The sequence below is a fragment of the Phaenicophaeus curvirostris genome, chromosome 17 (assembly GCF_032191515.1).
Source record: "Phaenicophaeus curvirostris isolate KB17595 chromosome 17, BPBGC_Pcur_1.0, whole genome shotgun sequence".
In the NCBI taxonomy this organism is placed as follows: Eukaryota; Metazoa; Chordata; class Aves; order Cuculiformes; family Cuculidae; genus Phaenicophaeus; species Phaenicophaeus curvirostris.
This window is the reverse complement of record NC_091408.1, coordinates 5,934,750-5,947,799: the sequence shown is the minus strand read 5'-3', so window position 1 is coordinate 5,947,799 and position 13,050 is coordinate 5,934,750. Positions and strand designations below refer to the sequence as shown.

Here is a 13,050-nt window from a genome sequence, read left to right as displayed (position 1 = left end):
TGGTGATTTCATGGTGAGACCTCCCTGTGCCAGCCTGGTGACCGAGACCTCCAGCAACGGGGGTTTGCTCCCTCCCACAAACCCTGGGACCACCACGGGTGAAGGCATTGGTGAAAACTCAGAGAGACTCTGAGGTTTAGTGCAACATTTATGGCACACGTGTGCGAACACACAGAGGACGGAGAGGGCATGAGACAGCAGGGAAGGGTTGGGATGGGGGAGGACAAGCAGCAGAGGACATTGTTGATGGGGAGCGATGAAGAAACCAGTGTGTGTTAGTGAGGGAAGAGGTGGGATGTGGAGGAGGTAGAGGCTAAGCAGCCATGGAGCATGCTTTGGGATGAGGTGGTGCTCAGCCACCTATGCTGAGCTCTGCAGCATCATGCCCAGGAGACCACAAACCACCTGTGCCATCTGGGGGCAATTAGCACAAATGAGGGCTCATGCCACCCTTGCTCACTCATCCCACCCGGCCTCACCCCCACTTTGTGCAAAATATCTTAGAGTGAGATGCATGACACAGCAAACACCCCAAAAGCATCACCAGGAGACTCATCCAGACCAACCTTCTGTCAGCACACTCGGCGGCCAGATTCACCCCTCCCGGCTCCTGTCCACTACACGTGCACATGTGCAAATTTGAAGAAATAAAAGCACCTTCTTATATGCCCCTACAATTGAAGTAACATCTCTTCTTATATGCAATTAGGTTTTTAATCGTCATTTACTTATGCTAAACCGGTTCAATTGTTGGCAAGTGGGACTTAGAGGAGCAGCAAACAAACTGGAGCTGGTTACTTTGCAGAGCTTTGTCATGTCTCCAAATTAAAGCTAACTTAGACTATGACTGAATTATTCAGAATGGTTCCTGTCAAGCAATTATGCTCAATAAAGGCCTGAAAATGCAATTTGCTATCATCTGTCACTTGACAGCTCATCTAATGGGCTCGAGGCCCCATCCAAGCTGACGGGGAGAGGGAAATACCAGCACATGGTATTCAGATGGCAACACCGGCACCAAGACGCTGCCCGAAGAGCATCTCTCTGGGGAGGTCCAGGATTTGGTTGATGGAGATGAATATGCAGGGGAAAACGGTCCTGGGCATGGCTGCTTGGTTGGGGAGGGATGCTGAGACAACCTTAGCTCTCACGGGCGGCTGGAAAGGGAGATGCTCACTCTGTACAACCAGAGTCCATCTGCATCCCTGGCTCCAGCAATGGGCTCAGGGGAGGCAATGGGAGAGGGGAAGGGCCCTAACCACAATCAATCCTGCTCTGCTCAGCACCAGAGCATCTCTAACGCCGAGGCTTTAGCAGTGACTCCGGGAGCGAGGGTCAAGGCCAAAAGCAAAGCAGCGCTGGGGAGGGTGAGAGGGAAAGGCTCGCTGATTAGCTATGTGCGAGGGCAAACAGCTAAATTAACAGGAATGTGAAGATGAACCCTGCTGATAGGGAGACCTTGGAGAGGGAGCATAAGTGGGAATGGCCGGGAGGTAGAGAAGCCACTTGTGAAAGGTCACCACTGCCCATTACAGGGCTGCTGAGGCGTGGGGGAGCAGGACTCCTCCAGCTCTGGCTCTGCAGATGCATTTCCCTGTGGGGGGCAGTTAATAGCAGCAGCACTCACTGGCTCCAGCAGGCTCCAGTTGCTAAACTTACGAATCAGCAACGTTTCCCCCTCTTTTTCAGTAAGAAAAATGAAGGAAATTAAATAAACCCATCGAGAGCAAAGAAGCAACCAGTTCCAAACCAAGCATCACGAGCACTGACCATGCTGACTGGGACCAGAGGAGCCCTAGGATTAAATTGAAGCCATCTGCCTCATGGGTTGCCCCTGCTCGGTGGGGAACCTGCTCAAGACCTGACCCTGTGTGCACAGAGATCCACCCACCATCCCTATCCCACCACAGCTGGGCATCCCCAGGGCTCTCTGGGGCTTGGCTGCCAGCTCAGCTCCTCCAGAGAGGCTTCCCGGGGCGAGATGCTGTAGGGGAAGAGGCTCATTCCTGTCGTGCTGTCGGCCCACGGCGCCCACTGCTCCTCCATAGCACAGAGTGGGAAGTTGGAAGGAAGAGAAGAACCGCAGGGGGAGGAAGGCACCATCCCTTAACTCCTCCTGTCACAGCCTGGAAGGGACACAACACAACAGAGTCAGCACTGGATGCTTTGTCCCACAGCACCACAGAGGTTTTGCAGGGCAGTTCATTGCAAAAAGCCTCCCCAAATGGGTTTGCAATGGAGCTGCCCTCAAACGCAGCAGCACCATGGGAAGTTGCACAGTTCTATACCTCCATCCCAGCCTGGTTTGGATTTTCCTGGTGCAGGCAGCTCCAGGGTTTAGTATCGTCTAGAGAAGAAAGGGTTGGCTGGGTACCACACACCTAAATCCCATTCCCACACACCCAGGGTCTCCCAGCAGCAGGACTGAGGGGGTTTTTGTCTCCCATGCAGGGGTGGCAAAGTCCTCGGGTACCACAGCCAGTTCATCTCTACACGAATCCAGGGCTCTTGGGCAAGCAGGGACCCCACGGGGAAGCTGGGACCTAACACGGGGGCTGGAGCCAAGTCCCTAAGGGAAGAGGCAGCTTGGATGGAAAGTGAGCGCCAAGCTGAAGCATCCTCCCTCCCCTCATGTTTAGCAAAAGATGGGGTTGGTAATTAAGGGGAAGCTGCCGGGCAGCCAAAGCTGGTGGCAGGCAGAGCGTGGCACGGTGATTACAAAAACCTTCCCAAACCCAACCGAGCAATTACACAGCCTGCTGCTTTGGGGTTCATCAACCTTCAGCTTTCCTTGCCCAGCTGCTGGAGCCACCGTGGTGCCTGCTCAGAGCACGGATTAGTCATTAACTTCCCTCCTGATTAACGGCTTACGTTCCGGGTGATTTGGGGGCCATCTGACTGCTGGCTTTGTGGTGTTCCCAGGAGCCCCTCGTTAGCTCTGAGCTCATGGGGACAGAGGTGGTACAGGGGACACTCCAGTAGCTTTTACTGTGCCCATAACCGTGGAGCCATCCGTGCTTGTCACACAAATAAGTAAGCAAGGAGGTTTGGTTATCAGATGCAGGAGGAGAAATCAGCATCTCTAAACCTCAGTGGGGCCCAAGAGGGATGCTTGAAGCAGTTGGAAGTGCCCTTGCTTCTCTCCCTTAGCTCACCTTTCCCTCCCATCCCCATCCTGGTTTCCAGCCACCACGGGCTGGGGATGCACACCAGGAGATGGGAAAATGCCCCCATGTGCCTGAAGCTTCCTCATGGGTTGAGCTTTTGGTCTTATTTGTCATAATATGATGACTTCCAGGGAAGAAAATCCATTTTAAGTGATTCTTCTGCATTTTTTCTGCTTTTAGCAGCAGGCCAGATCCTGAGACCCTGACTGGGGACCCATTTCCACTGCATTTGCTGAAGCAGAGAGATGTGACTAAGACAAGCTGTCTGTGGGAGAAGAAGAAACCATGCTCTTCTTCCACCACTGGAAGCCGCGATAGCTGATGCAGGCTGCAGGTGTGGGGAGGGAACCCAGGCAGGGCATCCGCCCCATCAGTTAAATCTAGGCAAAAGAAGGAAAAACCACCTTCCCAGGAACGAAAGCTGCTGAGAACGTGGAGCACAGGCAGGCACTGGACCTCTGGCCGATGTCCCCAAAGATATCGCTAAGGTCCTGGCTCCAGCCCATCCTTGGTCCTACCCTGCTTCTTCCTCTTGGCATTGGTGGAGCACATCACGAGGCTCCTCCTGATCATCTCCAACTACTTTCGCAGGCTTTTTCACCCCAACAGGGACAGCCAGCACTGCAGTAGCAGCTGGCATGGGCACAGAACTCTGTGATTACCCTTCCTGCCCATCCTTGCCCTCCCCTATGGCATCAATACATCCACAGTTTGTCCTCATGTTCCCCCACCACCAACACAGCCATTCAGTTGTGACAGTGGGGTCCTGAGGAGTGTGAGCCCTGCCAGTACGAGGAAGGACAGACAGGGTCAGGGACTTACTCTGCTGACTTCCAGAAGTGCCCAGGGTGGGAAAGGCGACGGTTGCGCTTTGGCAGTTTCTCCAGCATATCCATGAGCTTGGTGAAGGTAGGTCTCTCCTCTTGCTCATAGGCCCAGCAGAAGAGGAGGATGTCCTGCAGCCACAGAGGGCAGGTATGTGAGCAAACAGAGCCAGTCTCTCTCCCACAACCCCCACGCTCAACATTCACCTTGTGAGGACAACATCTCCCACCACCATATCCTCAGGAAGGTCTGGGGTCAAGGGGATGCACCCATCCCATAAAGACTCTGTCTCCATCACCACATCCTCGAGAAGGGCTAGGGTGGAGGGATTGTATTAATCCCATGAGGATCCCATCTCCATCACTGCATCCTCGAGAAGGGCTGAGGTTAAGGAGACATGTCCAGCTATAAGGATCCCATCTCAATCACTGCATCCTTGAGAAAAGCTGGGGTCAAGGACATACACTCATCTCATGAGGACCCCATCTGCACCATCACATCGTTGAGAAAGGCTGGGGTGGAGAGAATGCATTCATCCCACGATGAACCCCATTTCCATCACCTCAACCTCAAGAAAGGAGGAGTGGTTGGGATATGCAAGCTGAGCTGATATTTGTGCCACAGCAGCAGGACCAAGTCTCATCGGCCGGGGAGGGAGGGAACGCTTGCTTTTATACAGGCAGATTCTGAGCAGCATAAAGTGGTTTTCAAGGGGACCCTCCCCCCAGGGTTTACACCAGTGGGGCGCATTACCCCTCCATGCACACAGACACAGGGCTCCAGCACCCGCCCCACACCACCTACCGAGATCTCCTTGCCCATCCCGATCTGGCTGAGGTTGGGCTTCATCCCACTTCCCACCTGCCAGATTATTGCCTCTGCCGGCTGCGTCTTGAAGGGCCATTCCCGTGCGTGCAGCTCGTACCAGATCGTGCTGTTGGGAGACACCAGGGCTTAGAATCATAGAATCACCAGGTTGGAAGAGACCCACCGGATCATCAAGTCCAACCATTCCCACCTGGCCGTTGCACCTGACTCCACCATCTCTCCCTGCTCTAGGACATCCAGGAGATGCTTTATCCCAAATATGACACCAGAGGTGCTCAGGTCTTGCTACAGAGATATCACCACTCCTGTTTTCCAGATGGGGAAACTGAGGCTGTCAACTTTACCAAGAGCAACCCCCCAGCCTGCCAGAGCCCCCAGTTTACACTGGAGAAGAACCTGGGCCGTGGGCAGGAGGATGGAGGTTGATGGAGGCAGGAGGAGGAGGATGCTGGCAGAGCCAGCAGCCAGCCTGTTACATCAAGTGGGAATCTCCCACCAGGCTGCAATAGTGCTTCACCCCGCAGCCCGCAGAGCAGCTTAATAGATGATGTGGGAGGTAAATACGTAGTCCAGCTGCCAGGTTGGCATTTCTAATCCTGCCACCTGGTCCAGCTGTGCAGGGCAGTGAGCCCCAGGGAAGGACAAGCCCGAGCATTCACTTTCACTTCAACTTTTTCCTTTTTCCTCTTCAAAAAGCTTTCCAAGCTGCAAAAAGCCATCCAAGCCATGGCGTTAACCATCCCCAGTGCCCTCACCGGCTGATGGCACACACGAACCCTCAGCCATCTGCCACTGCACTGCTTTTAGCACTAAGCCAAGCCCTCCTTTCTGTGAGGACTCCCAAAGCCAAGGGAATATCCCAAAACAAGGGGCTCTCTGGCTGAGCTGGTGGCCGCCCCCGCAGTCCTCCACCTCCACTTCCACCTGGGAGCTTTGCATCCTCATTTTCTGGCACCCGGAGGCTGGATGAGCCCCGACTCCTGCAGTGATGGCCTCAATTTCCAAGGCAATTTCCCTAGACCTTCTTTTCCCTTCAAGGGATGTCATCACGGCTAGTTAAAGTATCAAGAAACAGGTCTGTTCAGCCTGGAGAAGAGGAGACTGAGGGGAGACTTCATTGTGCTCTGCAGCTTCCTCACATGAGAGAAGGAGGAGCAGGTGCTGAGCTCTTCTCTCTGGACCTGAGGGAACGGCAGGAAGATGTGCAGGGGAGGGTCAGGTTGGACATTAGGAAAAGGTCCTTCACCCAGAGGGTGGTAGAGCACTGGAACAGCTCCCAGTGAAGCAGTCACAGCACTAAGCCTTTGGCCAATGCCCTTGGCCCCGTGGTGTGAATGTTGGGGTTGTCCCATGCAGGGATTGGAGTTGGACTCGACGATCCTTGTGGGTCCCTTCCAGCTGAGGACATTCTATGATTTAGGCTGCGTATCCCGGAACACCGATGGTGCTATGGAGAGCAGTTCGCTGCTCCATCTCCCTTTGTACAAGAAGACCACACATGTAATATGAATTACTGCCGTGATCTCTCAGGCTTTGGCGAGCACAAACCACCAGCCTCAGTCCCCCGCTCCGCACCGCCCTCACACATGCTTTAATTCCCCATTTCTATCTCCTTTAAAAGATCTTTGCCTCTTGCTGATGCTGATCCCTAAATCCCTAGAGGGGAGTGGTGATGGCAATAACCCTCCAGATCATCCGTGAGCCTCCCAGGCTCAGCAGAGAACAGAAGAAACAAGAAAGAGGTACGACGTGGGAAAAGCTTTTAATCACTTAAGGAAGCTCATGCTTTACATAAGGGCACAGCTCACGCTCTTAAGAAAAAGGAAAAACTAAGTCTAAGTAACCAAGTCTCACTTAGTTCAATGCAATCCCTTAATGACTTCTTTATTTTTGTGCTAAAGTTATACCTCGGTGAGGGGAAAAAAAAAAATGGACCCTTTCAGCTTTAATTACTGCCGTTTTGATGGAAATATTGCCTCCAATACCAGCCCCTCGCACACTAATCCCTGCAGCCTTGAAGGTGTCCACAAGAAAATTAATCCCTATCCCTACGTCTGCCACAAGAAAGGTTTTATCGGGGCGTGATTGGGCTCTTGCCATAAGGGAGGGTTGCTTTCAGATAAATGGCAGCAGCAATGAGCCGCATCATTGAAGGAGACTAATCAATTCTCCTCTTCTTGGCTTTTTGGCATCTCCTCCCCGAGGCAGCCCCTGCTTGCGGCAGCAGCCACCGCTGCCAGTCAGTGGGGAGAATCGGGGTGTTTGGGGGCCCTCAGACCTGCGTCCCCAACCCTCTACATCTCCAGCTGACACGAAGAGCACCTTCTCGTAGGTCCCATCCTGGGAGGATGCAAGGGAGAGATTACACCAGGCTGGCACCCCCAGGATGCTCCTGATCCTATTGCCCAGAGCCACCCTAACCCATAGCTCAAATGTGAGGATTTGGTTATTTATGGGGAGTTTCACTTGGCATTTCCTGAAGCAGGAAGGTGCTTCAAGCCCAGCAATGGGGAATCCTGCAGGCATTGTCCCCTTGGCTCTGTGACAAGCAAACACCATCCCTATCCCCTCTCGCCTGCTCGGAGCAGCTCACACCTGCCACAAACATGCTGGTTCTTTGCAGCAAACCCACCCCAGCGCAGGGACTCACCCCAGTGCAAAGACATCTGAGTGTTTGGAGAAGGGCAGCTTGTCCTCCTCAGTATCTGGCGAGAGCTGGCGGATGATCTCAGGGGCAAGATGGCACAACCAGCCGTTCTGGATCCGCAGCTTGTTCTCCCGCCTGTGGAAACACAGAGACGAAGCCATGGGTACCATGGGATGGACTGTCACCACTGTGTGACCGGTGAGCAGTCCCCCAGCCATCCCACCCTCTCCCAAGGGCATTTAAACTTGGTTTTCCCTACAGCGTCCTTGTAAAGTCAGGTTTTAATTAATCCTGCTCTGAGAAATGCCAGCGCAGTGGCTTCGCGCCTGTCCCTGCCAGGCAGCAGGACACAATTTGAGCCCCTCGGCTAACCTCAATCACCTTTTCCTCTGCCTCCTCAAGGTCCCCCTGATCAATACAAATACATCAGGCTCCTTTGACCAACAGCTGAGGATGACATTGGTTGCTTCTTCTTCCTTTATATCCTCCACCTAGGATGCACCGCTGGCTTAAAAAAGGCCCTCAGGCAGAGAAATGGGCAGGGACCACTGGTGGTAGCACTAATTAAGCAGCCTGATCATGTCTCCAAGCCCTAAATCAATGGCACAGCTTTGCAGAAAGCAACCCAAACTCTACCAAGTTACATCAAGCTACAGAAGGAAAAGCCCACTGACTTGTATCAAGGAATTCATAGAATCATAGAATCATAGAATCATAGAATAACCAGGTTGGAAGAGACCCACCAGATCACCGAGTCCAACCATTCCTCCCTGTTCGTGCTTTGATGATCTCCCAAAGATAGTGATGTGCAGTCATGGCTATGGGTTCATCTGTCCTTCTGAAATTCAGCCTGGGGCCAAAATTCCAGAGCCCAGGTCCCAAGGGACATGACCCAGGCATGGGCATCTCCATCGACGCTCAAGACAGGATGACAAGCTCCCCCTGCAAACACTGACTGCTCAGCTGGCTTTTGCCCCCATGGCTACATGCAAACAATGTGCATAATCCCAAGACAACACAGTCCGGATCTCCCTGTTCCCACCCTCAGGTCTGGTAGCCACCTGAGGAGGAACCCCCTCCATAGGGAAGGATGCTGTCAATCAAGGGAATTGCTGATTAAGCCTCCATGCCCCCTCCAGGGACCTGACAACTCCTTTTCACCCCGCTGTGTTGGAGCCACTGCTGCAATCAGCGGCACTGGCGAGGCACAAATCTTCTGGTCACCAGGAGCTGGAGATGAGAGCACTTGGGCACAGGGGGGAGGCTTTCAGCTCCCCAGCCACCTCCCACCACCATCCTCCAGACCTGCATGGCTCTTAATTACAAGCCGGTATAAAGCACCAGGGCAATTAGAAAAGATGTGGAGGAGCTCACTCATCCTTCCCCGCATCTTCGGTCTCCATCCCCAGGCAGGCAGCAGGGAGCAGGACGTGGTGGGCAGCACTCGGATCTTATCTGCCACCCTCAGCAAGGCCAGGATTGCACTTTATTTTGCCTTTTTTTTTTCGCAGAATCATAGAATGGTTTGGGTTGGAAGGGACCTCAAAGCTCATCCAGTTCCACTCCCTGCTGTGGGCAGGGACACCTCCCACTGGATCAGGTTGCTATCCAACCTGGCTTTTTTGCTCACTCAAGTCACGCAGCACTGTGATATCCCAGGATCAGCACTCAGACTCACCCTGGGATGCTTCAGGGATAGGCTTTGGTTCTGCAGTTCCCCTGCAAGCCCAGCCCCATCCTTCTGAAAAGCTCACGCGTGCCTGAGCACGCAGCTATGAGTTTATGAGCTTCCAGCAACAAGGGCTGAGCTTTAATGCAATTCCAAACGTAGTTCAATCACAGCAATTTGAGGTTTCATGACAAAAGTTTGACTTCGTAACTGACCTGGCCACTTTGCTAGCATAAAGCAGCACAACCAGCTAAGCATCTTCCAAATCCACCAAAGAACAAGTCAGACCCAAAGGCAAAAGCAAGAACAAAAGAGCTCTTCAGACTACTTAAGACCCACCTTGCGCTCCTCCTAATTACAGAGCAGCCCGACAAAGCCCCAAACCATCTAAATAAAGGAGAAATTAATCTGATTTCACCAGAATAAGACGCTGGATTACAAAGTCTCTGTAGAAGGTATTTTAGTTGCAATAGCCATCTCCTCTTTCAGCAGCACAAGCATGTCACAGCACGGATGGACGCTGCAAACTCCTTGTACCAGACACTTTCATGAACTGAAGGTGAGACTGCCCTAGGAGGACAAGGAGAATCTTTAACCCACAGCATTTTTAACCGTAGTGAAAGCAGACCACTTCGTAATTCTCATTCACATCTGAATTAACATCACCATCCTTAACTTGACCTGGAAAGTTTGCCCCCTTCTCCATACGTGCTTGCCCATGTAAGCCTCCAAGGACCCAAACCTGGCCTTTATTGGTCTTCTTCACCTTAGATAAACCATATATGGCAAAAAAAAACATCCTGAGAAAGGAAGCCAGACCTGCAGACACTTGCTGCTTCAAAATTCACAGTGACAGATGAGTGGATCCCCAAAGCCACCTCTCAGCTCTCCACCAGCAGAAGACACCAGTGCTGCTAGCAGTCCACTGCAGCCACACTGAAAGCTCCTCAGGGCAGAAATTTCCCCATTTTCTCCATTTTTCTAGCACAACATTGCTCATTTCTTTCCAGCTTTGTGTTTCTGACCATCCTTCCTCTTCTGAGCAATGTGCTGGGCACCACCCCCAAGTAACTCAAGACCCTAGTCTTGAGTAGAGATGGCAACACGTCAGTCTGTCGCACTGGAAACCCCACTTCCTCAGCATCTCATCTCTCATTTTATCTCCAAAACATCTCTGACCTTCACAGCAAATGCCACTGGCAAAATTCCTTCTGCCACCGCTGGAATGAGCTTCAGCCTCAAGCAGGCAGGACCTAATCCCAAAGCCCAGCTGCTAAACTAGAGCCAAAACCCACTTCACTGCAGGGAAAGCAGCAGCATTGCTGGATTTCTTGGGCTTCCTAAACTTTTGGCTAAGTTTGTGCTAAAACCAGATGATATTTATACAAGTGGTATGGAAAGGCTGGCTGCCTGACGAGAGACGTGGGATGGAGAGAGGCAGCATTGCCTTTTCCTCTAATCCTTTGATCTCATCACCTGGAAACTAGGAAAAAGTATATAGTTGCCAAGGTGAATTTTATCTCCTGAGCATCTTCGCCGTCAAGTGTTGATTGGCCACGACAATCTCTCCAGTGAGAAACCCCATCATGTGGGGTGATGGAGACCAAAAAGACCAGAAGGTGGGTCTTGCGACGCCAGAGGAAACGCACCCGAACTGCCAGCACCGATAACACCGCGTTTGGTCTGTGCTGCTTTTAACACAAAGGGTTTAGTGACAAAGCTTGCTCACACTGGGAAAAGTCAGTAAAGCTCTTTTTTCAGTTGTAGCAAAAAATAAAAATACAATCTTTGTTCTTATTTTCCCCTCTTCTGTTTCCTTCCCCCACCCCCACCCCCAGCTTTGCTTTTCTTCCTTTCCACAGCTGCTGAAAGTCTTTGCCCTGCCATGCCTACAGCTTGCAAACATCCCAAAGTGCTGGGAAAAAACCACATTTAATAAGGAACATTTACCAAATGGGCTTGATTCCAAACCCAAAGAGAGCAAAAAATGTCACAGCACTGTAAGCGTCCTCAGCTTGGCTCTCGTTTTCTCTGCGTTTTGCTCCATGCCTTGGCTCAGCGCAGAAACAACAGCCAGATGTCTACAGCACCCAAAAGGTCACCACAGCAGCCAGGGGACAACCATGAGGATGGCAACGCTCAACCCGAGCTGTTGCTCTGGCTGCACCACTCAGCAGCCAAGAGGTAGGAGATGAAGTAAATCTCAGGGGATTTCTAAAGGTGTTGGGGAAAGGGTAAGGAATGAGCTGGCTTTGCTGACCTTGGAGCCCAAGGAGCATCTTCTAGATGGCTGCAGGGTGGTTTAGCATGGAAATGATGCATCCTGGGAGAAGAAGTTGGGTCCAAGAGACCCTGCCAGGGCCAGGTCCTGCCTCTCTGAACCCAGCTGCTGGAAACTCACAGGCAGCATCATGCTCCTTCCTACCAATCACGACCAACTCTGCTTTTAAACACTAGGTTTAAAAAATCTGTGAAACAAAATCAAATCAAAACAAGCTGCAACTTCTGCACCCGAGGAGCAGAGTGGTTTGTTTGCATGTTGATGAGCCCAAACCCATCCCAGCCCTGCTCTTGCTGTCCCTCTGTGGCTTTCACTGCAAACCCAACACTGCATTGAGCGTGGAGCTGCATTTCAAGGGAGCACCACAAGTGGGGCACAGGGGTTTCTGCTCTTTCCCCAAAACAAGCCTCCTCAAAAGGAAGATCCCCAGAAGTGAGAAGGTGAAATCCCCAGGACACTCAAAGGCACCTTATCCTCACATCAGCTGAGGCTGCAGATCCAGAAAGGTACTTGCAGAGGAAGGTTTTGGGCTCTCTGCCCGTGTATCCAGCTCAAAGGGGAGCTCTAGGGCATGGGGAGGAACACCAGTATTTCCACCACGCCATGTCCTACCTGCCCGCCTGGAGAACTCCCGAGATGCTGAAGAGGCCGAAGTCTGTGATCACCACCTTCCCGTTGTCATAGAAAACGTTTTTTGACTTGAGGTCCTTGTGAAGGATCCCCTTGGCATGCAGGTAGCCCATTCCCTAGGATGGAGGAGAGAGGAAAATACCCCAAAATTAAAAAAACACAACTGTACCAACAGACAGGATAATCATGGAATCACTAAGGTTGGAAAAGACTACTAAGATCATAAAGTCCAACTATCAGCCCAACACCACCGTGCCCGCTAAATCATGTCCCAGAGTGCCACATCTACACATTTTTTGAACCCCTCCAGGGATGAAGACTCCCCCACTGCCCTGGGCAGCTTCTACCAGGGCTTTATCACTCTGTCAGTGAAGGAATTTTTCCTAATATCCAATCTAAACCTCTCCAGCACAAGTCAAGGCCAAAATTCCAGAGCAGGGGCAGCTCCGTGATTGCTACGATGAGGAGAGCCCTGCTGCGAGCACCCTGGTGCCGCAGTGCCACAGCCACACAAGCAAGATACGGCTGAGCCCAGCCCTGAATGTCACTGCAGAAAGAGGTGTCTGGGGTGGTCCCTGGCTTGGGACAAGTATCGAGTGGTGCTCACAGAAGGTGATGGCACCGTGGTGTGCGTGTCCTGCTCTTGGCTGTGACAGCGCCCACTCATCTTCCTGATTAATTGCTTATGCAAGAAAAATTAGCGGCAAACCAAACTGGCAGTCACTTCCCTGAAATCCTCTGCTGAGAAATTGATGATGATGGTGTTTTTCGCCTTCATTTTCTTTCGGGGCTGGGAGCAGAGGGATAATAAGTCAGAACTCTCCATCAGCGCTACTGCATACCCTGACTGAGCCATTAGCGCTTCCTACGTGCACACTGACACCATTAGCCTGGAAACAAGCTCCTCGCAGGAGTCCTGCCTTAATTCTTTTCCTCTAGGAAAAACTATTTGGTGGTTAATTAAAATTATTGCTAATGATGCAAAAAAAAAGGCCATGGGTGG

General features: G+C 51.9%; 1 protein-coding gene across 4 annotated transcripts in view; it reads right to left on the bottom strand.

Moving 5' to 3' along the window:
* Positions 1–624: 624 nt before the first annotated feature.
* Positions 625–13,050, bottom strand: part of KSR2 (kinase suppressor of ras 2) — an 85,219-nt gene continuing 72,793 nt past the window's right edge. For 3 of the 4 annotated variants that reach the window (XM_069870892.1, XM_069870893.1, XM_069870895.1), the window contains 5 exons: positions 12,030–12,163; positions 7,471–7,602; positions 4,797–4,926; positions 3,990–4,123; positions 625–2,126 (listed from right to left, as the gene is read on the bottom strand). In XM_069870892.1, the coding sequence (XP_069726993.1) occupies positions 2,120–2,126; positions 3,990–4,123; positions 4,797–4,926; positions 7,471–7,602; positions 12,030–12,163 (537 nt within the window). In that variant the 3' untranslated portion in view covers positions 625–2,119. Of the gene's footprint in view, positions 2,127–3,985; positions 4,124–4,796; positions 4,927–7,470; positions 7,603–12,029; positions 12,164–13,050 lie in introns of those variants that run through there. The other variant, XM_069870894.1, reaches the window with a different exon arrangement.